Consider the following 24889-nt stretch of genomic DNA (forward strand, 5'->3'; position numbering starts at 1 on the left):
GGGATCCTAACCCGTGAACCTGGGCTGCTGAAGTAGAGCGCACTGAACTTTAACCACTACGCCATGGGGCGAGCCCCTCCTTCCTTTTTAAGACTGAACAATATTCCATTGTATGTATATACCACATTTTCTTTATGCATTTATCCATTGATGGACACTTGGGTGCTTCCATGTTTTAGCCATTGTGAATAATGCTGCCATGAACAAATATCTTTGAGACCCTCCTTCTAATTCTTTTGGATATGTACCCAGAAATGGAATTGTTGGAGCATATGGTAATTCTATTTTTAAGTTTTTGGGCAGTTGCCATACTGTTTTCCACAGTGGTGGCACCATTTTGCATTACCACTAACAGTGCACAAGTTTTCCAATTTCTCTGTGTCTTTGGCAACACTTGTTATTAAACAACCTCTGAATTTTAAGGTCCATGTAATGAGGTTGTATTTTGGAATATTGACTCAATTATTTTTGGTGCTAGTAATCTCTAGTTCCAAGTAACCCTGTGACTCTTCTATTTGTAAATACGCAAATGGGTAATCCTTCCATCAGTGAGACTGATTTATGAGGCTTATTGTCCCCAGGAAGGCGGCTAACGTGTAGGGGGAATCTCTGTCAGAGTGAATGAAAAGTGGAAAGCCAGCCCCAGCTTGTCCTGCGGCATGGTGGGGAGAGGAAGAGAAACAGAGGTAGGACAGAGAGGGAAAAAATACCTGTCCAGGCTTTTCCCCCTCCAAGGGTGGGGCTGTGGTAGGAGTGAGAAAGCCTGAAGCATTGGATGAGTAGTGGCATACCGAGCTGGAAAGGATATAAGCAGTGGTGTGCTGGTAAATGTTTACTAGACAGCTCTGTGGAAAACACCAACCAACCCTGAGTTTGTAGCATTTGCCAGTTTGCATGGTGTAAATACTCCCACCACGGCTGATTGCAAGCTACCGCTGTGAACCCACTGAGCTTAGAGTTGGGGAGAGACGTGCAGTAGCACATCATCGTATAGTATTTCCCTCACACAGACAGAATAGCTGTAAATAACCGCAAGAGCATACCTAACAGTTAAATATAGTAAAATAGTTTCAAGTACTTATTACCTTTGTTTTCAATATAATTAGTTGTAAGGTTATAGAAGTCAAGTTTTAATAGTGGATGTGTTTAGCAACTGACTCCTAGAACTCATGGAAAGTTAACAATCGTTCTCACGAGCAGGCTGTAGAACGTCACTGACTACGCGCCACAGCAAGCAGAGCCCGGAAATGATAGTGTATCGTTAGTGAAGGAGGTGGATGGATGCTTGAGCCCGGGGTGATGTTCTTGGTTCCCCAGGTCTCGAGGGGCAGGGATGCAGTGGGTTCTAATGTTGAAGTGCTGAAGGCTCAGTGGACCAGCAAAGGCCTGGAGTGCAAACGAAGATGCGTCAACGTGCAGAAACTTCACAACTGGAGTTAAATGCTAGACCTGTGGGTTTTGCAAGTGAATGTGATCATGAAGCCATATGGCTAGACAGGCCAGTCCTTCTTTGTGGTCACTCGTCCGGGGAGCCGTCCAGGGAACCATTCTGCAGCAGCATCCGTTAAGGGTCCAGAGCACTTGGTTCTCACCTGCATCCCAATGTCCCCTCTCCTTATGAGATCATACAGGCTCTGTTACCAGATGCCATTTGGGAGAGAAGCAAGGGAGAGGGGAGGAAGTCCAACAGACTGAGCCTTTATCCCAAGGAGACTCAATCATCTCAAAAGAGACTAAAAGGGAGACAACTGGGATTCCGTAAATTAGTACATTCACAGTTTTTGTTTCTTTCCTGCTACCCAGGCAGGTGGGCCTCTGCCAGGGAGGGCCATGAGTTACAGGAAATAAAGACATGGCGGTTTCTTTGCATCTTGTGTAGTGTGGGAAATATGTGACCCTGCTACACGACTCTACCTTTTCTCCAGGTATCACTTCCTGTACCATTGAAAAGTAAAATAAATTAAACCACCACTAATGCTATTGTAATTGGGTTAGGAACCATAGGCATGTAATGGTCCTCCAGTTTGTCCTTAAAATGAATGGGGGCAGTGAGTCAAATGCTTGGTAGTGCTGAGGTTGGAGCAGGCTGTGGCTGTCACTGAGCACTGGTACTGGGAATGCAGTAGTTAAGGAGGCAGCGTAGTGAGCAGGGGCCCAGATAGAAGAAAATGGCGAGAGGGAGACTGAATCGCTTCACATTCTCCCACGAGTCCACTAAAATGGAACTTTTAGTTCTCCTATTGGAAGTAAAGTGAGTTTTAAAAGGTGGATGGCACTGACTTTCTTCAAATTTAAATTTTAATAGTCGGTTAGCTGCAATTTTTAAAATATTTTTATTCTGAAAACAAATTTTCCACAATAATGCAATTAGTTTCAAAATAACGAGCTCATTTATCTGGCTTTTCTACAAAGGACAATTGAAACATTTAAGGCAAGATTCACTTGTTCCTCTCCATTTTAGAATGGAAAGAAAGTATGAGACTTCAGGTACTGGTTAAGGTTAACAAAATACGGGCAAGCTTCTTTTTCTTTTTTTTTCCTGTGGTAGTCTCCTGTGTAAAAGCTTTCCATTACTATGGATATTTTATTGTAAGACACTTTTGTTTCTGACTTTCTTTATACACCCCATTTTAAATTTAAAGGCACACAATAAAGCTTTATACATTTATTAAAATATACACATTTTGGTAAATTTAGAATTTTCCCTTAGTATCTTGATAAATCAATATATTCTCAACACCACAGTCATTTTAAAATAAAACACACTCCATAACATATCTGCACATTATTTCTTCTTCATAATATACTACAACATCCCATTGTACAGTGCACCAATGGGAATTAAAAACCACAAAACGGACAAACTTCAGCAAATACAGCAATTTCATACCAAAAAAAAAAAAAAAAAAAAAAAGCAGAGAACGACACCAGAAATTACCATCCGCAAAAGCAAGTTGTACTTCTCAAGGACCAAACGAGAACGAAACAAGTTAGTCAAATTTACAAGCCATGGTTATAACTTTGGATAGGAATTAAACAGTAGCGTTTCTTTACCACAGTGAGAAAAGCTAGAATGTGGAGTCCCGTCATTAGATGGTGTAACTACATGGCATGAGGACAATAGCCGCTCTCTTAAAAACCCGCAGCCCCTTCTATCAGCCCAGACAGTTGAGGTATTTATGCGCCATGGTAGCATCAACAGTGTCTTTGCTTTGGAGAGCGAGGGTTTATGATTCCCAGTGTAGAGTCTTGCCTTTGGGAGCATGAGTGAGTGAGACAAGTGTATTGGTAACTGCCAAGAGACGTGTAAGGACCAGTCTCGTCTCCTCATCCCCACATCAGAATGAATGCAATCCTTCAAAGTCTGCGCTTCCTGGGAAATTCACATGACCCACAATCCCCTTTAGCCAGTGTCACCAACGTGAATGTCAAGAAAGTGTACTAGAAAAAAAAAAAGCACAGAGACAAAGCACTAGTGAAAACATCCAGGCTGCTCCTGTTTCCTAGTCTTAATAAAAGCCATTTTCTTTCCTTATTGTGCCCAAATGCACTAAATGTTCTCCCAGAGCAGGAAGTTAGTGCTGCCTGCTTTCAGAAGACGTCAAGCCCGCAGCTGCCCTTGTGATAGTCCTGTATGAATTCTGTAGATCATGCATGTGGAATACTGTTCACTGAGTCTCAACACTCTTTTAGTTGATACTGCAGAATACAGAATATCTGTTCACTTTTGATGGGCTTCGAAACTTCCACCAATCCCTTTTGGGCTTTAAGTACTAAAAAAAGAAAAAAAGGAACATTTTCTTAAAGAAGTAGTTTTGGCAAAAAGCAACTGCTTAGGTATTTCAGAATGAGACGTGTGTTATTCAAGCCGAGCAAGAAGAGAAAGGCATTTTAGAAAGGAAGTTGCTCCTGAGGAGGGGAAAAATTACAACAGCCTGTCCTCTAAAGTCTTAGAGAAAATGAAAGTAGACCCAGGACTAACAATTCTGTACACAAAAGGGACTTTTTGCTGCCCATCACCGTTCCGATTCAGAATTACAATGAGAACTCCTTGGTGAAGCAGTGGCCTGGCTCCCGCTTGTGGTGGAGCTCGGGGTTGGGGATGCTTTTTTCTGCACTTGTGCATTGTTTACCAGTATTGGTTCTTTCACAGCCAGGCCACCACTGGTTACCAGCTAGCGCCTCTCTCTCCTAGGGACTCCAAAGGGGCCCTGTAGACAAATGGCTCCTCAGCCTCAGAGAGGGACATGCACACAGGAGAAACCGAGGCTTTGTGAAAATTTTGGATAGAAACACTCTCCTTCACTAGTCTTGTTCCAAATAGCACGGAAATGGGGGCTTGCCATGCAGCCCTAGAGTGCTAACTGTGGAGTGTGCGTTTCCTTTGCTCCCCACTTCCCCACCAGTGTGACAAATTAAGGCCATCCCTAGACTGCTCACTAGCCCCAAGGCTGAAATCCCAGTGGACTGTTAACGGCCGCCTGGACTCAGTGAGCTGACCTCAATTCTGGCTTCAGACACATTTCCTGATTTCTGACTTCTCCACCCAAAAAGACATTCTAATCTGAGATACTAAATTAGGTAAACCTGTGGCTGACCCTCAGCAGACTTCCACTGACGTCTCAGGTCTCCGGTAAAACCGGTGGGAGAGGGGACAGCAATTTCCTCCAGTCTTTTAGGCTGATTCTCAAACTCCTGTAGCTTCTATTTAGAATGCAGAGAGGAGGCAGCCCCTTGGTAGGTAGACTTCCAACAAATGTAATGTAAAGGAGGTCAAGTTTATCAACCCTTTTCAGGAGAACAGGGGAAAGACATTTCTTTAAAGGAGTTTTTTTTTTTCCCCTCAATAGTTGCTAGATTTATATCCTGATGGACCCATGGGTTCTAGAGAAAAATGGATCATTAAATTCAACATTTTTTCCTGTTTACTTAACCAGGCTCATCATGACCATTCCGTAGACATTTGATTAGCTATTAGTTTGTTACTAAGGAGTAGAAATGGATTCTTAACCTAATTCTGTCATTTAATTCCTTGCACTAGTTCAATGTGTCCTTTAACTCAAGCCGAGTAAAATTTTGAGCTGAGGTTTCCGTGTTTAGATTAGTTAGATATAAAAAGTTGTTAGGTTTGGTTGTTTAAACTCGTTGAAAATTTCAGTGTGGCTGCAAATATCTTTGTTTGTGTTGTCTGTCCGCGTGTTAAATGACTATACTTCCCCTGGGTTAATAATGAAATCAGACATGGGACTCAAAGGCAGAATCATACATTGCATTAAGTAGGGATATTTTTTCCTTTTAATATGTTAAATCAACTTGGAGTGCGTGTGTGACTGGTTAGCTCCTTGTGTAGGCAGATGAAGCCACTGCCCAGCCTCTTGAAGTCCACCCTTTCCTGAATCACACTTTCATCATTTTCCTGTGTCCTCCCCACCCCAGGAGAGCCAGCCGGCTCAGCTCGACATTCAAGCCGATCTCTGAGTGAGCCCTAACCTGCCTTCTCAGCATTCTTTCTCACTTTCTATATATAAATCATAAGCCCCTGTCAAACTAGCTTCTTGCTTTCCCTTAAAGGAGGCACAGTACAAATTATTAGTCAGGAGACAGCGTCAGCCACAGCCTCTACCTTACTCATGCTGATCCTTCACCTGACAAGCCTTTCCCCCATTTCTACCTGGCAGAATTCCATCCTTTCCACAAGCACAAAGGCTCCATTCTCTATCATCTTTCAATGGAAGGAGGCCTTTTCCATATTTGAACCTCTGCCGCATGTAACTCCCTGATCTCACCTGCTACCTTCGCTATTGTTCTTGTTATATATCCTATTTCCCCTATTTCTTATGCCATAGCACACTTTAGACCCTCCACAAAAAATTGTTGAATAAATGATATTTCATTTTCCATTCACTCATTCATCCAATCATCAGATATTTATTGAACATCTACTATATGCCAGGCACTGGTAGTTGGTAAAATCTAGGTCTGAAGCTCATCTGTGGGTTCCAATGATCTATGCTATCACAATTCTCTGCCCTCATGGGGCAAGATATGTTCTTATCATTCAGGAGTACTTCTTCCTGTCACTACCAACAATTCCATTATTTTTCAAGTTGTCCCCTCATTGGCAAATTTAGCAATGCATGTCAAGATTCTGCATTTGAGCACCAGACACACTTTTAGCTTTGTCTTATCCTTTATTTCTATTTGCCCCAAGCTCCTCACTTGATTTTTTCTGGTATTATGTGTATTTTAATAGCCACCTCAAATCTTTTTGAAATGAAGCAGAGTACCAATAAACAGAATGCAATTTTAAAAAATCAAGTAATTGGCTCCAAACCATAAATCCACATGATGAAAGCTCACTGGAAGAGCTCTTGCTCTAGAGAAGAAGTCAACAAAATGTAGCTCTTCCTTGGGTCCTTTCAAGGGGGCTAAACTTCTCCTGTAATTATTTATAAGGTGATCTTACATTAAACATGGTCCCACAAATGTGGCCTTAAGAAAATTTTAGGAAACATTAATATAATCATTCTAGTGACTGATGGTATTTGAAAACTACATTGTGAAATCTATGACTGTTTCACAGAGGCTGGGAATTACGAGGGAAAACATGTCTATTTACCTTAAAAAAACTTTTTCATTATGTTGACTTATTATTTTTTTTAAACCAAGGTTGCTGGGGAAATGACTAACTTTAAAGAAATAAAGAGAGCAAAGCTTAGAAAATATAGAGATATTACTTGGGAGAAATGGCTCCTGCAATGAGTGGTTCATAGGATCTTCATGAAATCAATACCAATGGTCTTTACCAGAGCACGTGTTGCCCCTTCTCAGGCTATAGAAATTGCACATCTCCCGCCAAACCATTGTCAACTTCAGTACCCAAACCTCACTGATAAAAGAAAGCTCTTTGATTCACATTAAGGTTTTGTTATTTTGCATTCATATTTCTCTTTGAACATTTTTAATGAAGGCAGCTCCGCCTCATCTATCTGGATGTATCTCAAGCTTAACAGATTATATCACACTAGGCAGATTTGTTGAGTCGTAAAACCGGTTCAAAACTTTGTGTTCACAAGAGTTACGGGTAATTCGTGTACAATTAATCCCCAAAGATGTATTTCACAGACCAGGCACAGCATCTTTACGGCTAAGTTTAGGGGAGAGAAAGCACACATTGCCAGGCATTATGTTAAAATGACAAAAGGACCTCAGGAAACCAGAGTTCTAAATAATTAATATAGAGGAATGAAAAAGGAGATCTAGAAAATAGTAGTTATTTGAATTTAATGGCATATATTGGCTATAGGTATGAGATGCAACTTATGTGAAAGCTTATTTTTTTTTTTAAAACTAGTTTCGATGGATCTTTCTTTATACTGTGTTACAGCCTGTGCATCAACTGTGAGGACCCGTTGGGGTCGCTTGTTTTACTGACATCTCTCAGGCTGCTCATTCCTGGGACTGTGACTTCCCAAGGGCAGATGTTATACTTCTTTGCATTTCCATCACTTAGCACCTGGTACATTCTCGATCAGCGTTAGTTGAGTGAAAAAAAATGGACTTTTGGCTCCTCTCCAGAATCCTAAAGCATGCCAAGATGGCACAAGCCTCAACCTTTAAGATAGAGTAGACCTAAATGTTAGTCAATATATTCTGGAAAACTTTTGGCATAAAGCTAGATCCAGGAGAGAGAGAGAGCGTGGAATCTGCTATTTTCCCTCCCTTTCAGGAAATTCTCACCAAGATTTTAGCTTGATCCCAATTGTGCCTTCACATACACGCGTACACATCTTAGGGCAGCCATGGGAATCCTGTACCTCAAGAGCAGAATTTAAGGACCATGTGTTTTTCCCTGTTGTAAATTATCTCATTTAGGTTGTTTCTGAGAAAATGCCTTTAAGAGTCCCTCTTAAGGCTCAGCTTCAGAACTTACTCTTCAGATCTTTCTCTGGTCTTCAGAGAAACCGCTTTGGGAAATAACAGGAAAAATACGTGTCTAAAATTGAGCTGCTCCAGAAGAATAAGGTTCAGAAGTGAAACATGATCTCATGGAATGCAATTACCTAGGTCGCTGTGCGTCACCGTTTTTGTCTTCCGAGCAGCACCCACCAATCAGGCGGTTGCGTATCTCAAAAGACTACAGAATTCATAATTTCAGAAATCTGAAATAGAATTTGCAATGTGATCTCAGTGGCTGGGTCACTTCTCCTTATAAAGATTTTTATCTGATTGTAAAACAAACAGCCTGCTTCTTTGAGACATATTAGTGCTGTGAAGTCATGCTCCAGCTTTGCCCTCTTTCATCGTATCAGCAGGAGCTTAGAGTCCGGTATAAGAGAAGCAATGACAGAGAGCTCATTGCTGCCAGTGCCCTCTGGCCTTCACCATATGAGATGGTTATTTATTTTTTTCTAGCCCTTTAAGTAGAGCTTTGATGGTGCTTCTTAACTTATGATTGGATCTGCATGACTGCTTTATGGTGAATCTGAAGCCTTTAGGGAGATGGTCTCACTCAGCGTCCCTGACCTTTGCTGGATCCTAAAGTTATAGTTTGGAGACTCTGAGAACCTTTTTAATAAAAACAAGCATGGACCTTCTCCATGAATTTGTGTTGTGGGATTCAGGACAAGACGTTGCTTGCCAAGGAAATACCAAGGCCCACCTGCCCGCTCCGGGCTCTGGGAGCTGCTCTCAGCCGGGCATGCTGAGAACAGAGCTTGCCCTTGTGGTCTCGGGTGGCTGAAATGCGGGCCTTGTGCCCATGCCCACCTGCAGCCTTGGGGTGGTCCAAAAAGTTTGCTCCTTGCTTCTTGGGTGTGAGTAAGAAGCAAAAAGATTCAATCAGCGAAGCAAAGACCTAGGGAACATTTGCTGCCATCAGCTCTGACGGTTGCACCTAAGATAGAATTTCTTATAGCCTCTTGTTTCTTTTTTTTTTTTTTTTACAAGGGGACCAGTTAGGGGACCCAGGTTAAACCCTTCGACAGAACTATCTCAAGGAGCAAAAGTAGCAAATGACAGGTATGACTGGGGACTGACTTTAGGGGTGGCTGGATTTTTGAAATGAGAGCCAAAAATGTTTTCACCTTCTAGCCCCCAGGTTACTGAAAATAAATCCCCACCATTCCACACATTTCTTGGGTGTTCCCTCCTACTCTGGAGAGTAATCTAACTCATCGTTTGCGATCAGGGCCTCTGAGTTCTGTTTGTGTTTGCTTTTGCTCTTCGCTTTGCTACTTGTCCGGGTGTTCGCCTTCCCATCTGACATCTGTTGGTAATAGAAGCCTTTGTCCTCGGCCGGCCCGCCCCAGTTCTCCTGGCTCTCGCCCTCTGTGGCGTAGGAGAAGCCCTCCTCCACCGAGAAGGGGTCGTCCATGTCGTAGCGCTGGTACGTGCTCTGGTGCAGGGCCTCTTCTCGGGCGCTGATTTCCAGGGTGCTGTTCCAGATGCCGTACCCGAAATAAATGAGCATACCTGCGGGGGGAAAGGCACAGGAGAATAAGCAGTTGCTTTGGGATTCATGGGGCTAGCAGAGAGACCACTCTCAACAATGAAAGCAGAACTGGCCGCGGGTGTGTTTTCTTTGGTCGATTAGATGCCATTTACAAATTAGGAGATCTTGCATTAAGCAACCCATATTTACAGCTCCCCCTAAAAAAGTCAGAAGGGCTGACAACACTGCATCCACATTCCTATATGGTAACTTTTGGCTGGAGGTGAGAACTAGTTGCCTCGGTAGACAGGATTTGGGCTCCTGGGTCACCTCAGTCCCTACCTCGCCTGTTGACAGCCAGCTCACTATCCTTATGTAGGTGCCAGCCAGGAATTTGCATTTTCTACCCTGGGTTAAATATTTGTGATGAGCAACAGTGTATCCCCAACCTTCTCATAACATTTTACTATTTCAGGCCTCCACTTAGAGACTCCATCTTTAATTTTGCCACTTAGCAACATGCACTTATTATCCTATGATTTACCCGGCCAATTTTCACTCACCAAAAGCATAATATGTCACTGCCACTCACAGTTGTCCACTTTCTCCTGTGGGCTCCTAGAGTGTCTAGTATATGTCACTCTTATGGCCCTTGGAACACCTATTGTGTGATTATCTGCACAGGGTGGTTCTGTTTTACACTCTGCAGAAAACTGCCACTTAATGTTGGTTGAACGAATGAATGAGAAGTCCTGATTGAGCATGAAATGCCCAGTGTAACCTCCTTGTTTTGAAGTCATTGCAAGCAAAGGAAAGAAACTTGCTTCCCTAGTCAATATGTAGCATTAATATGGGCTAATGTTGCATTTCTATTAGAATATTTTTGAAATAATACATAAAAATAGTTTGAGTCCGTTTTCTACCTTGAAGAGCCCTTGAAGGCTCAGGGCCTGGAAAGCTGAGAACCATGGTCTTGGGAGGCCATAGGCCATGATGATTAAAGCGTGAGATCTGGGTTCAAATCTGCCTCCATCCCTGTTAGCTGTGTAACCCTGGACCAGGCACTTAGCCTCTTTGTGCCTCAGTTTTCTGTTCTGTAAAATTGTGAAAGTTATTATTATACTTATAAGATGGGGTTGCTGGGAGGATGAAATGAGACGAACAGTGGTTCTCAACCCTGCCTGCACCTGAGGATCACCTGGGGAGTTTTGGAACCATCCCAATACCCAAGCCCCACTCGTGCAGATTCTGATTTAACTGGTCTGCAGTGTGACCTAGGCAACTTCACAGGTGAGTCCAATGGTCAGCCAAGGCTGGGAACCCCTGAGATCAGGAACGTAGAGAGCCTGACACATGTACCCCAGTGCCAACTCCGGCCATGCTAGGGCCTGGCCACTGGGGGCCACTCAGTTATACCACCTCCATCCAGGCCGCTGACACCCTCTTCTGAGGGGCACACTCCCTTTGGCTTCCTGCCAGGTAGGCATCTGCTGGGCTGTTTGTTTAGAACTGCAAGGTCCAGCCTGCGTTCCACTCTGGGGCTTGAGAAATCCTGCTCCCTTTTGAAGTTGAAGTGTGCCTTTTTAAGTTTGGATTTCTCATCCTTGTCTCAAATGACTTTCTCCCTGCCCCCTCCCCCCATCCCCAGTGAAATCAACTTTCCAGGAGCCAAAGTAAGCAGAGATTTATGTCCTAATTGGTAATAAATCCTAGAGTTAATCGTTTGCAGATGTAGCTATTACTTTTCAAATGGCGACTTCATTTTTCTGAGCACGGATCTTTACTCTTTCTTGTCTGGGGGCGGGGGTGGCCGTGGGGGATAGTTGTTATGCTCGTGTGGAACAAGGTATTCAATTAAGGCCACTTCTAAAAGGGCCAGTATGCTGTTTCTTGGAGACCACCTCTGTTTAAAGCATGTTTGAGACCTGAGAATGTTTCAGAAGACCAAGCAGGATCAGCAGGCACAACCTCCTTTTGCCCAATTTTGCTTTTGTGCTGTCTTTTCTCCTAGCCATCCAGGCAGGTGCCAGATCTTGCCGCCTGCTCCTGCTTGGTATCTGTTATATCAGTTCTTTCCTTTCCCCTCCCCTTCTCAGACCCTAGTTATAAGCAAGTTATTTCCCTACTGAACTTAGTACCATGTTTTTCCTTTCCCCTTGCCCGTAACGTCTCTCCTCTGCCGCTACACAGGTTATTGTTCAAGCCCTGGTTTGACATCTATTCTGCCAGAACTCCCCCTGCCCCCACCAGGCATTGGGGTGTGAGGTAGATTGATATTTACGGAAATTCTCCAGGAGTCTTCGTGTGATGGCTCGCAGAATCATAGATATTTAGAGCTGGAAAGAGGTCTTTAGATCATCCATGTATTTGAATACTTTCACTTTACAGAAGAAGAAACAGAGGCTGGAAAAGAGCAAGTCACTTGCCTGGGTCTGAGATGGGCAGAACCAGCATTCCATACAGATCTGGAAAAGGCTGTTGCATATCCAGTCCTTCACATCCCCCCTTCCCCTGCTGCTTTATAGACTGTGCTTATTGCAGTAAACATTCAGTAAGAGGTTAGGTCTACATTTGTTCTTTGGGAGTGGCTGGGCCCAGCAGAAACGTGTGTGTGTGCGCGTGCCAACGTGTCGACTGTGATTACTTTGGGAAAGCAATCCATGGAAATCTGCCACATAAATATTTATGGGTCTTTTAATGTTTGCTCTGAGCCCCCTACAGTTTCAAAGGTGTGTCACTCTGTCTTCAAAAATACATTTCAGATATGAGAGCTGTGAACGAAGAAGCGACTGTGTGCATGCAGCCCGACGGGATAACTAGAATAAACAGTTGGCTTGGGCGAAGGCATTCTTGGCGTCTGTCTGCCTTTATCCTCCTCACTGGCCCTGGAGTCAATTCAGAAAAAGTGGTATGAGGCAGAGAAGGATTGGAGAAAAGGAAAAATGGAGGAGGACAAAGAAACAGAGGGGAACGAGTGAAGTGAGGGAGGGAGGAAGGGAGAGAGAAAGGAGAGAAACATGTACCACCATCTGTCCCACACAAACAAGGGCTTTGTGTCAGAGGAGTAAACAGAGCTGCTAAAAGCCTGCTGTGTCGACGCGGGTGTTTTGTTTCTGCTCCTTTTTCAGTTGGCTTAGAGAACTGAGTATGAGGTAGTTTCTGAAAAATCTGTGGGGATTCTGGGAATCCTGAATCATCTCAACTGAGCTTCACACAACACCTCTGGGTCCTGAGGTCCTATAAAGATGCATCGTTCATGTGGCACATCTCTTCTGAGGAGCTCAAAACGTGATACAAATGTTGTCGGTTTAGGCTCCTCCTAGCCTGTTGGAAATGTGTGTGGAGGTTATGATTTTGTGCGTTTCACAGACAGGAAACTGGGACACAGGACAAAATGAAGGATTGTCCTCAGCAACAAGGTTAGTGGTCGGACTCTGAATCCTCCTGGGTCTCTCCATGTTCTCATCCAGGTTGAGTCCATTTGTTATTTCTCCCATCTACCAGGGATAGTTACAAGTATAGACTGATTGAAAACGATTTTGCCCAACTTTTTATTTTGAAGAATTTCAAACATTCCCCCAAATGGAGAGAATTGTATAAAGAAGCCCATGCACTCATCACCAGCTCCCTCTGACACCTAGCCCCCTGCCCTCTTCTCTGTAGATTATTTTGAAACAAATCCCTTCCATTCCTATGTTTCACCTGTAAGTATTTTAGCATGCATCTCTAAAATAGACTCTTTTAAAAAACGTAGTATCATTATCACATCTAAAAACTCGTAATAATTCCTTAATATCATCTGATATCCAGCAGTATTAAAGTTTTCGTGAATTATGATACATGTGGGGAAAAACTCTTCACCTTATGAGCCAGAAGTCATTTGGAACCGAGCCTCAAGAAAAAGGCGGTTAACTGATAAATAATATTATTTATTCTATTTGGATATTTAGCTCTTCTGTTCCTTACACATCTTATATCTGTAATAAATGAAAGGCAGGTGTGGTGTGAAAAATCAGAAGGGAATCAGATTTGTGCTGCAGCAGGGTCCACACGCACTCCTGCTGGGCTGGAAGTATCTTTTAGCTGATGGATCGTGGCAGGAGGGGGCGCTGAGGGCAGCGACTAGTTAGCAGCAGGCACTAAGTGTTTCAGCATTTTAACAACAGACATGGCTGTGCTGGGGTACAGAGGCTGAATGCCAGCCCTGGTCAAAGGTAATGGCAATGAGTCCTATGAAAGGCTGTTTGCAGCAGAGGGACATATTCAGAGGGGAGCTTTGACTTCTTTTCCAGACAGAAGTTCCCTGGTGGAGAACGTGCCTATGAGAGGTTTGGACAAGACAAGATGACGAATCATGCCGTCAGCAGTTGAATGGGCTTTCTTTATGTAATAGAACGTTTTGTGACCATAAACCCCTTTATAAAAATGCACTTTCTCATCCATCAACCCAGGGAAGTCAAGAACTGTGCAATAATCAGTGACTGAAATGGCACTGGAACTCACATCTGTTGAGTCTAAACCAATGGCTATTCCCATCCCTCCTAGGTCCCCCCAGGTAAGGTTTATGCCAAGCCTGCCTTCAGATGCTGGGGCACCTCAGCACCAGCTGGTGAGACACCTACTCACTCTACTTGTGTTGATCCATCCTGTGCAAATTAAGCAAATGACCTAAACCTACAAATGAAAGGAGTGTGTGTGGGGGCCATCTCTGCATCAAATGGGAGAAAACCTAGAACAAAAACTCAACTCTGAAAAGAGACTGGCTGATGTGTGGGTAGACAATAACAGCAGATTTCTGACCCTGTGGGCACATGCTTGGGCTGAGGAGCAGGCCCCTGGTCTCTAGAGTCCCCAGGAACTTCCTGTCCTCTGCAGGCAGCTCCATGCTCCAGACCAGGGGAGGTGGGCCACCTGACCTGAGGTTGGGTGGAGCTGCCTCTCCCTGGGGCTCACTTTCCAGCAGGAAGCCCTGCCCGGTGCAGATAACTGGGGCACTTTGTTATGCCCAGAGTCTTTTTTATTTTTACTACTCTGGGATCAACTTTCCAAAACAGATGTTTGCCAATGCAGAAACACAGACTGGATGGTAATGAGAAGGTGTGCTCCCACCCACCGCAATCCCTACCAACTCCCACTCTTGCTGATTGTTTTTTAAATACCACCACAAGCCTTGTTGACTGTAATAACAATAAGGTTTGTTTAATACGTGGGGCCGGGAAGAGCAGGTTTAGGATGGAATGGAGGGGGGAGATTCTCTCGCTGGCCCTGCAACTGATCTAACATAAAGTCACATTACTTTATGCCTCAGTTTCCCATCTGCAAAATGGAGCTGGGGACCCTTATTTTATTTGAAGTGTATAATAGCCATGAGACAGAATGCAATCTTGTTAAAGAATCTTAAAAAATCCAGTAATCCAAGCCGGCTACTTCACTTCTAACTCACGAGAAACCCAAGGGAAATGTGTCCATGTGTCCATCACACAAGAATGTCCACCAGGTACAAGAATGTTCACAGCAGGTCTATGCATAACAGCCCCAACCTGGAAACAAGCTAAGTGGCCATGGACACTAGACTGGACAAACACATTGCAGTACCTTACCACAGTGGAAGGCTGGACAGCAGGGAGAGTGAACTTACTAAAACTACAAGCAATGCGTGGATGAATCTCGCAAATGTAATGTTGAGGGAAAGAAGCCCAACGCCCACTCTTATGGCTCTCAGTCTGTCCCAGGTGCCTGCACGCGCCTGCTCCAGGGCCTTCCACCTCTGCCACGGTTCTCTCTCCCTTCAATTCTTTCGTCTCAAAGGACAGCCAACATTTCAGCTGGCACTGGGTGCAGAACCGTGGGATCACCCTGCCCCTTGCTCCCCATGCGTCCCCCTGTCCAGCACAGCACCCCTGCCAGCGGGCAGCCTTGACGCTTGCAGAATTCACCTCCATGCTCCCTCCTCCTTGGAATCGCACTGGCCCTGTTACCATCCTCATCCCGGCCTTTATGATTTTTCTTGCACTTTTGAGCATGATTTTGCTGTTGAAGGTGCCTATTGTTTTCTCCTCTGCCTATAAGGAGAATTTCAAACTTATTTGGCGGACGTGCCACCAGGAATTTGTTTACCTTGGTGCCCTCTCAGGTCCCGATTCATGGCCTCCTTCTTTCCCTCCTCCTCCCTTCAGCACGATGGCTGCTTTGGATCAATTTCCAATAGGATTTCCCGGATGATAGCTCAGGCACAGACGGTAAGGTGTGTCCTCTCTTTGGAATATTTATGTTTACTTAGTACAGGATTTATGAGGTCCATGGCCCAGATCACTGTCTTTTCTCTAAATCTATAGACAAGAATTTGTTTTCTCAGAGGGACTGAAAAAATTCCAAATAAAAACTTGGCAGCCTCCCGGGTGAGGGGGCCCACAGGCTGATCTCCAGATGCTTAACTTATGATAAAGGCCCACAGGGAACAGCAGACCTGAAAGATGCCCTGGAAAATACCATCGGACAGTGTTCTCACTCGTCTCTGCTAACCTCGTATTCTCTGAGACTCAGCCCAGCCCCTTGAGGTGTGCTGTTACAAGACTGCACCAGCTAAGAGAAAAGGAAAATGCAGCCTAATTTGTGCTCATTTTGTTGGGATTATTAAACATTTGCTAATCGTGTTGTTTCTCTTGTCTGATAGAAAAGAAACAAGTTCTGGGCAATCTTGTTGGGACTTGTGCCTCATTTTACTCCAGGAGTCATGTCTTCTGAAGGCCAAAAGCTTAGCAAAACATTGATATAAAAATGCTGTAATTAAGATTCATTTAGGGAAGGATGGATAAAAAAATGTGGTTAAGAAGATTATCAAGTTATGACTCAGCCTAACCGTGTAAATCTTCTTTTTAAAAGAGTAGCTGATGTTTCATAAGAAGATCCATTAAAAAATATAGCAACTCTTCTCCCCAGGAAAATTTACACTATGAATAGAGAGATTAAGAAGGCACATCTGACATGGAAGCTCAGAAGTTTAGAGGTGGAATATTTATCCTATAAGATCATTAGAGATTTTATAAGGCAATTTGGGGTTGTGGGATGGATAAATTTTACATACGCAAAAATTTGTTTTAGAAAAACACCAAGTTATTGTAATTAAGTTATCTGCCCTGCTTGCTAATATCCTCTCATTCTCTCTAGATCAGTAGCTTTCAAATTTGAGCATGCGTCAGAATCACGTGGAAGGATTGTTAAAACCTCAACTGCCCTTGGAGATTCTGATTCAGTAGGTTTGGGTTGAGGTCCCAAATGGCATTTCTAACTAGTTCCCGTATGGTATTGCTGCTGCTGGCCTGGGACAACACTTTGAGAACCACAGTTCCAAATCTTTGTAAACCTGCTGCTCATCAAAATTACCTAGGGGAGCAGAGGATCTGAACAGACATTGTTCCAAAGAAGATACACAGATGGCCAGCAAGCACATGAAAAGATGTCAACATCGCTAATTATTAGGGAAACATAAATCAAAACTACAATGACATATTGCCTTAAGTGCGTCAGAATGGCTATGGTTAAAAAGACAAGAAATAAGTTTTGGAGACGATACGGAGAAAAGGGAACCCTTGTACGCTACTGGTGGGAATGCAAACTGGTGCAGCCACTATGGAAAACAGTATGAAGATTCCTCAAAAACTTAATAATAGAACTACCATATGATCCAGCTATACCATCTCTAGGTATTTACCCAAAGACAATGAAAACACTAATTCAAAAAGATATTTGTGCCCCTATGTTCATTGCAGCATTATTCACAATAGCCAAGACTTGGAAACAACCTCAGGCCCATCAATGGATGAATGGAGGAAGAAGATGTGGTGTATATATGCAATGGAATACTACTCAGCTGTAAAAAAGATGAACTCTTGCCTTTTTAACAACATGGATGGACCTTGAAGGCATTATGCTAAGTGAAATAAGTCAGACAGAGAAAGCCAAATACCATATGATCTCACTTACATGTGGAAGTTAAGACAACAACAACAAACAAACACATAGGCACAGAGAATAGATTGGTGGTTACCAGAGGGGAAGAAGAGAGAGAAGAGAGTGAAAAGGGTAAAGGGACACATGTGTGTGGTGAAGGACGGCAACTAGACTGGGTGGTGAACATGATGTAGTCTTCATAGAATTGAAATAGGAGGATGTACACCTGAAATTTATGTAATGTTATAAACCAATGTTCCCTCAATAAAAAATAAATAAAATTACCTGGGGAAGCTTTGGAAAATGTCCCGTGCTTGACCATACCAGACCAATTGAATCAGAAAATCTCTGCCAGGGGATCCTGGGCATAGAATGTTTCAGAAACAATCAGGTGACTCTGATGTGTAGTCAGCGCTGAGAATTTTTGTTCTAGGTGACCCTTACTCATGTCCCAGCCTTCAAAGATCGTGATAAGAAAACAGTTAGCAGCCAGCCGCTGGGCGCTTGTTGAAGTGCGGGCTCCTGTGCCCTCTGTCTGGCCTGCTGCAGGGTGGCCTCCTCCCATATCCAGGAGGGGCAGTTTCTGGAGGAGTCTGGGCTATCAGCAAGATTACAGAAGCCTCCCTGGGAGTTTTCTTCTGCCTGAGAACTGGGAGGGCAGCCTGAGTCAGAACAGGTTCACATTGTGCTTTGGGCATGTGATAGCTGGTCTGGGGGACAATGAATCATTTTATCTTTTTAACAAAAAGGCAGGAAAGAAACGGTTCTCACTGCTTTCGCCAATATTTTCTTATTTAAGCTCCAAACAGTAACCAGATCAAGGCTGGGAGAATTATCTACATTTTTACAGATGAGTAAACTGAGGCCCAGAGGACTTAAGTGAACTTCCCGCAGTCACAAGACAAGGAGGTGGCAGAGCTGTGATTTGAATCTGGGGCTGTTTGACTCCAAAGGCAAGGCAGCTGCCACCTCACCACTTTTGCAAAATGCCTCTGGTGCTCCAGAAACCATAGATGTTATACAGGACTGGCTGCGTAATGTGTGGGCCCCAGTGCAAAATGAAACGCTGGAGCCTCTTGTTAAAAAATTAAGAATTCAAGAGGCCGGCCCCATGGCCGGCTGGTTAAGTTTGCATGCTCTGCTTCGGCAGCCTGGGTTTCCAAGTTCAGATCCTGGGCGTGGACCTACACCACTCATCAGCCATACTGTGGCAGCATCCCACATACAAAATAGAGGAGGATTGGCACAGATCTTAGCTCAGAGTGAATTTTCCTCAGCAAAGAAAAAAAAAATTAAGAATTTAAGAAGGCAGCATCAGAGCATTAAACCAAGTGCAGAGCCCTGTGTGACCGCACAGGTTGCATGCCCGTGAAGCCAGTCCTGACGTTATGTATTAACAGTGCAAACTACACATGAAACATCTGATCAAATAAGAAGGTGTGCTCAGAGGCACCTTGCTGGGGAGGTAGGAGCCCCAGATCTGAGGATGGAGATACTAGATTGTAGTAACATCTCTGTGGATAATTTCCTATTATTCCTATTGACCTTGAGCATGATATTTAGCCTCTTGGAGGTTCAGTTTATTCATGTGTAAAATTGAGAGAGGGAGAAGTGGAGAGGTGGTGGACCAGCTCAGTGTTTCTCAAACTCTAGTTATTTATATAGCACATTTTCATATAGTGGCTAGGATCATGGACTCTGGACCCATACTACCTGAATTCTAATTTTGGCTCTGCTGTATTCTAGCTATGTGACATCAGTCAAGTGCCTCATCTGTCAAATGGAGACCATTGTGAGGATTAAATAAATCCATGTAAGTAAAGCGCTCAGAACAATGGCTGATAGGTGATAAGTGCTATATGAGTGTTCATTATTACTATGAATCATATGGCACCTGTACTGGTTCTACTGTTTTTTTCTTTGATTTGACTCACTTTTTACATTTAAAAATAGCCGCCAGATTCATGGATGTACATTTTTTCTAGTATATATGAAAATGTATAATAACTATATAATATTTTGAAAAGTTCATTCATAAACTCTCTAAAAATCAGCCCAAATATTACCATCGGCCAGGTCACCACACTATGGGTGACATTGTACTAGATACTGAAGACCCCTTCCAGCTTTAATAGTGTGGGAATGAATGAATACATCCATGTGGCTTTGTGTCAATACCTTCATTCATTTAAAAACACGTGACTGAAATATTTCTACTCCCTTCAGTCATTTTCACCCATAGTAGAATCTTTCCATTGGTTAACTACATATTCCAGTGGAAAAATGTTTAAACAGAGAAGAGAGATTGTGAATAAATCACATAAATGGTTAAAACCTGGATGAGTCAGTGGGGTCCTCTCAAGAAATCCCCCTAAAGTCTAACAAGGGATGAGGCTTCGAGCAGTGGAAAATGGGGACAAATGCTTACGGAAAGGCATAGGATGGCCTTCAGAGGTGAGGAGTCTGCCAGAAGACGTATGCCCTTTCCTTTGAGTACTGTTTTACTCCACTTCCCTCTACGCAAGTCTTATAGGCCCAGTTCAGATTCTACTTCCTCAAAGTCCTTTCTGGCTATTCTGACTGGAAGTTTCTTTTTTCTCGTCTGAAGAGTGATTTATAATCATTGAGAAGTGTTTCTTAAGCATGTGCTGTGTTCTCGGCACAGAGGACACCCTGTTGAACACCCATGTCCTTGACCTCAAGGAGTAGATGGGCTACTGATTGATGAGTCTCTACTGCCATGCCCAGGCTGGTTGTTTCTTGTGTGTTTGTCTTGCCTCTTCTTAAGGCAGGGGTTACTCATTCCATTACTTTTCTACTCCTTAAAGCACCTAAGGATCCTTAGCTCAGTATTTTTAATTAGAGACCCCAGGGTTACCAAGTAGCTTAGGGAACATAAGAATAGTGACTCAGAAACTTTAAAATTAGTCTTCACTTAAACAACCCTCTCAGTTATCACAAGCACCAATCCCCAGCCACCTTGTAAACATCAGTGCTTGTCAGATATGATAAGCATGTAATCTGAATGCAATATAAACTGATCACAAAGTAAGGCTAGAAATCCTAGGAAAGGGACAGAACTTCTTGAAGGCATTAGAGTGAGTTTAGAGACAAACTTTAATTTACACCCAAAGCTGTGGGCAATTGAGGACCTGAGAGAGTCATACCAGTTATTCACAGAAGAAGAGACAATCAACAAGGATGGTGGAGTGATGGGTACTGCCCAGGAGAATGACTGGTATATCAAAGGATGATAAAGAGACCTTGGGAAAAAGTGAAAAACTCTTGAATATTTTACAGAAGTCAATTTAAAGAGAGAGATGTTAAATGGTGCCATGATGCAATTTTGTCAGAAAAATTATGCCAAAAAATCCATACTTAATTCATACTTTGCTAATTTAAAAAATTAGAGCATGATCACTATTTTAATTTAATTTTGTCAAATGTAAGATAAATAACTTTTTCATAATTTTTAGTTTCTCAGAATTTTAATCAACCTTTCCCCCTCTCCCTTTTACTACGCTATTTTTGTCCCTTTTTTATGTGGATTCATTTTAAATGAGCTTTTTTGGTACTAATTATCCATAAGAAAAACTTCCAATCATCATATTCAATGAAGTGATGGATTGATCAGCATCATTTTTCAGAACCAACGACCAAGACCATGACAGGCAGAAAGGAGACAACTTGCTTTATTGACTACTGCAGAAAGCAAGGGTCCATAGAACCAGCCAGATTTTTCTCAGAATGGAGATGCCTGGTCTACCTAGAAGGTAATTTTGGGCTAAGGCTTAAAAGGGAAGTCTCAAGGCTCCAAAGGAAGTTGCTTACCCACAAAGCACCAGACTGCAAACCGGATCCATGTGATGGTAGAGAGCTTTAGCATGAGATAGATGTTCACCAGCATGGCAAAGGCAGGCACAAAGGGGAGGCAGGGGGCCATGTAGGGCAGCTTCTTGGGGTTCTCTGGCTGCTGCAGGATCACAAACACCAGGGCGCTGATCAGTAGCACCATCAGAACGACCAGAAGGATGGCCCACCAGCTCTGTTCTGAGATGTAGTCGGAACCAAAGATGATGAAGGAGCAGAAGATGAACATGAGGATGAAGAGCAGGAGCACACAGATGGTCACCGTGTGCCCTGTGGCTGTTGTGGGCCTGTCCATTTTGCCTGGAAGGCCCAGCCGGATCCTCATGGTATAGTAACGGGGCCCAATCAGCTTCTTCAACTTGATGAGATAAATGTTTTCAGATTCATCGGCTTCTATGCCTGTGGTCATGTCCACAGTGCCATAGTTGGGGTGGTTGACGTTGTAGGTTGACTTGTCGGACTTCCCTATGAGCATCTCATTGTCTCCCAAGGATGGTAAGTTCTTAGCCCCGCATGTGTTGGTGGCTGGGCCTGAAAACTCTTCCCCTTCGCTCACAGGAGAGCAAACTTCCTTCTCACAGTCAGCCAGAATGCCCTCCTTCTTCTTTGTGTGCTCCTCAGACAAGAACTTGACGAAGCCGTCAATGTCACTCTCTGGTTGATAGCGAAGAAGCAAGACGCAGACAGAGACCAAGGTGTAGGCAAGCAGTGTGCCAATGGACATCATCTCTATCAGGTCTCTCAGGCTGACTAACAGAGAGAGGAGAGCCGCCAGGAACCCCGACACGATGCAGGCCACCACTGGCGTCTCTGTGTAGGAGCTCACATGAGCCAGGAACCTGCCGGGAGGGGCAAGAAGAGGGTTAACAGAGGGCTAAGATGGTGACTGACTCTAACATGGCTTAATGCCTCCGGGCCCTGCTCCTCCAATTTACTTCTGGATTCACTGTTTTAAATATACCTGCTATTCCTACCTCAGGATTTGGTTCCTGGAATATAATTTAAAAAGAATTTAATATAATTCCTTGGTTTTGAGGCAAACTTCTTTATTAAAGTTCTTTCTTTGTTATGTGGTATGAAGGGCTGATATAATCTAGGAGGTATGCCAGAGAGCCTAAATTGAAGCACAGGCTTTGCTCTGAAGAAGTGATAGTTGGAGAAGTCATACACCTTCATGGAGGCCCTCTAAACCTCTGCCACCCAAAGTGTGTTCTATGGATCAGCAGCATCAGCATCACCACGGAGCTTGTTAGAAATACACTCTTTCAGGTTTCACCTGAGACCTGCTATATCAGAATCTCTGGGGGTGAGGCCCAGCAAATGATGCTTTAAAAAACCTCCGGCGGATTCTGATTTATGCCAAAGCTTGAGAAGCACTGTGCTACAATAAAAGTACAGGGAGTTAGTTGGCAAACAGCACAATAATTAAGAACACGTGCTCATAGATGCAGGCTAAATCCAGCCAGTTACCAAGTGGAGGACGATTCCTGTTGGCCTCAGGTAGGTGCCTGCTTGCTTCCTCTCTCTCCTCCTGATCCTGTCTCCTCCCTCCTCTTCTATTCCGCCTTGATTTTCATGATTCACACAAGACTATAAACTGCTCTTGGAGCCCCAGCATCTTTCCTGTTAGTTTTCTTTGACAGCAGAAAAACCTTCTGGATGTGTGAAGTTGTCACACCTCCACCATGGTCAGCCTCTTCTTGATCTGTCCAGCTCTCTAGACACAGAAATTCTGACCTGGTGATGACTTCAGGGGGTATACACAGGAAATGGAGCAGAAGGTGACAGCTGATGGCAGAGATTAAGTCCCTGAGCTGGATCCCTCTGCACCTGAGAGCTCATTGGCCTCCATGGTTTACTCTTTGCTTTGCGCCCTTGAAGAGTGCCTTCCCCACAAGTCTCTCACATGGTGGGCACTGGGAACCAAGAGATGGGGCCACATCCCCTTGTACTATGGGCAGATAGGCCACTTTGTGGCCAACGTAGGGGACTGGAACTGCCAATACATTGGTGTGGTTAAGTCTGGTCTTTGGAGCCATTCAGTCATGGGTTCAAATCCTGGCCCCCCCCGTTCAGCACCTGGGGGATTTAGGGCAAGTTTTTTTCACCTCTCTGAGTGTACTCATCTAGCATAGTCATCTGAAACAGAGTTCTTGTGACGACTAAATGGGATACTGTATACAAAGCACCTGGGATGCACAAACGTTCAGTAAACGGTAGCTATTGTTGCTACAATTGTTAGGTTCCATTAGGAGGGTCTTATTCTCTCTTTGATTGTAGCTTTGAACTTTTTCAACTTCAGAGGGGCTGTGGGGAGAGGAGCAGTCCCTAGGTCTCAAAGTGACAGCAGGCCTAAGATGTCCCCGGGATGGGTTCTTCCTTCTGAAGGCCACTCAGTGCAGCAATTTGGCACCCACCATGTTCACAAAGGAACACACAGTGTCAGGCAGGAGGGGAGGGGCCAGTTAGGGCAACATATCAGCTTGCACTGGATTGAGGGACCAGAGTCGAACTGAGGGGCTGCCTTAGGGCCTAAGCTGTTTTCACTGAAGCTCTTTGTCAGCATAAATGAGAAGTGCCACTGACTATGTTAAAGGCACTCACATCAAAATTAGTCAGGCTGAGAGTGGGTGACATTCTCCCTGGACATTCATGGCAGAACAGCACAAGTTCCACAGAGCATAGCACTTACCTGAAAAGGAGCCCATCACCAGCCATGGCATAAATGACCCTAGGCATTGGGAAGAGGGAGCCCAGCAAGCTGACTGTCAGGCCTGCAACAGACCCAATGGCCACGATGAATTTTGCAGCGTAGAACCCATGAGCCACAAACATCTCCATGAGCGGGGATTCCGTGTCAATGGCATAATACGGCACCATCAGAGTTAAGATCATGCTCACCTGTCAAAGCAAGAGAAAACATGGCTGGAGGTAGAGGGGACTGAAACATGGATGGATGTCCCATAGGAGAGGAAAGAAGTCTGCAGTTGGTGGCAGAGGCCTGCATGCAGTTTGGATCTGCCACTTCCCAGCATGTGCCTTCACTTTAGACCAGTCATTTGGCCTCTGGAGCTCTTGGTCTCAGTATTTTCTCTCCACATGAGAATTTAGAGGACTGGACCAGATAACCTCTAGTATCTCTCTATGGCCCTTTCATATTCGAGGAATAAGTTTGCAGGTATTTCAGCCCCATGGAAGCAGAGCCGTGCTGACTGTTCAACGAAGGGCAGATATTACCAGGTGGAAGGAGTTGCAGCCAAAGGTGCTGGAGCCAGGGCCTGGCAGTGACCATGCACACCCTGCCCACATGGACAAGCCCCTCATTTCTTTTATACTTTCAGGGTCCTACAGGGTCTTATCTGTACTGCCTCTCACCCTGAAGACCAGAGATCAAAACTCCAAAGAGACGTGCATAGGAGGTCCACAGCCAACTAACCAATGAGGACTCATATTTCTATTTTCTCTCTGTAGCTCAGTTCCAGGAGCCGAGCAGGCCATCAAACAAATTATGGCATCAAGATGGAATCCAGTGCTACTCTGGAGCTGTAAGGCCACTATGGCTTAACCAGGAATCACTTGGGACTCCCAGGACCTATTTCTCTTCCTATGTCATAGATCTGCCATAGCATCCCTCCC

At 44.1% G+C, this 24889-nt stretch overlaps 1 protein-coding gene across 1 annotated transcript in view; it reads right to left on the reverse strand.

The window, feature by feature from the left end:
* Positions 1-2314: 2314 nt before the first annotated feature.
* Positions 2315-24889, reverse strand: part of SLC7A14 (solute carrier family 7 member 14) — a 116871-nt gene continuing 94296 nt past the window's right edge. The window contains exons 6-8 of the mRNA XM_001492326.6: positions 23946-24154; positions 21215-22092; positions 2315-9474 (exon numbers count right to left, since the gene is read on the reverse strand). Coding sequence (XP_001492376.1) covers positions 9152-9474; positions 21215-22092; positions 23946-24154 — 1410 coding nt within the window. The 3' untranslated portion in view covers positions 2315-9151. The remainder of the gene's footprint in view (positions 9475-21214; positions 22093-23945; positions 24155-24889) is intronic.

Source organism: Equus caballus, chromosome 19 (assembly GCF_041296265.1).
Source record: "Equus caballus isolate H_3958 breed thoroughbred chromosome 19, TB-T2T, whole genome shotgun sequence".
Taxonomy (NCBI): domain Eukaryota; kingdom Metazoa; phylum Chordata; class Mammalia; order Perissodactyla; family Equidae; genus Equus; species Equus caballus.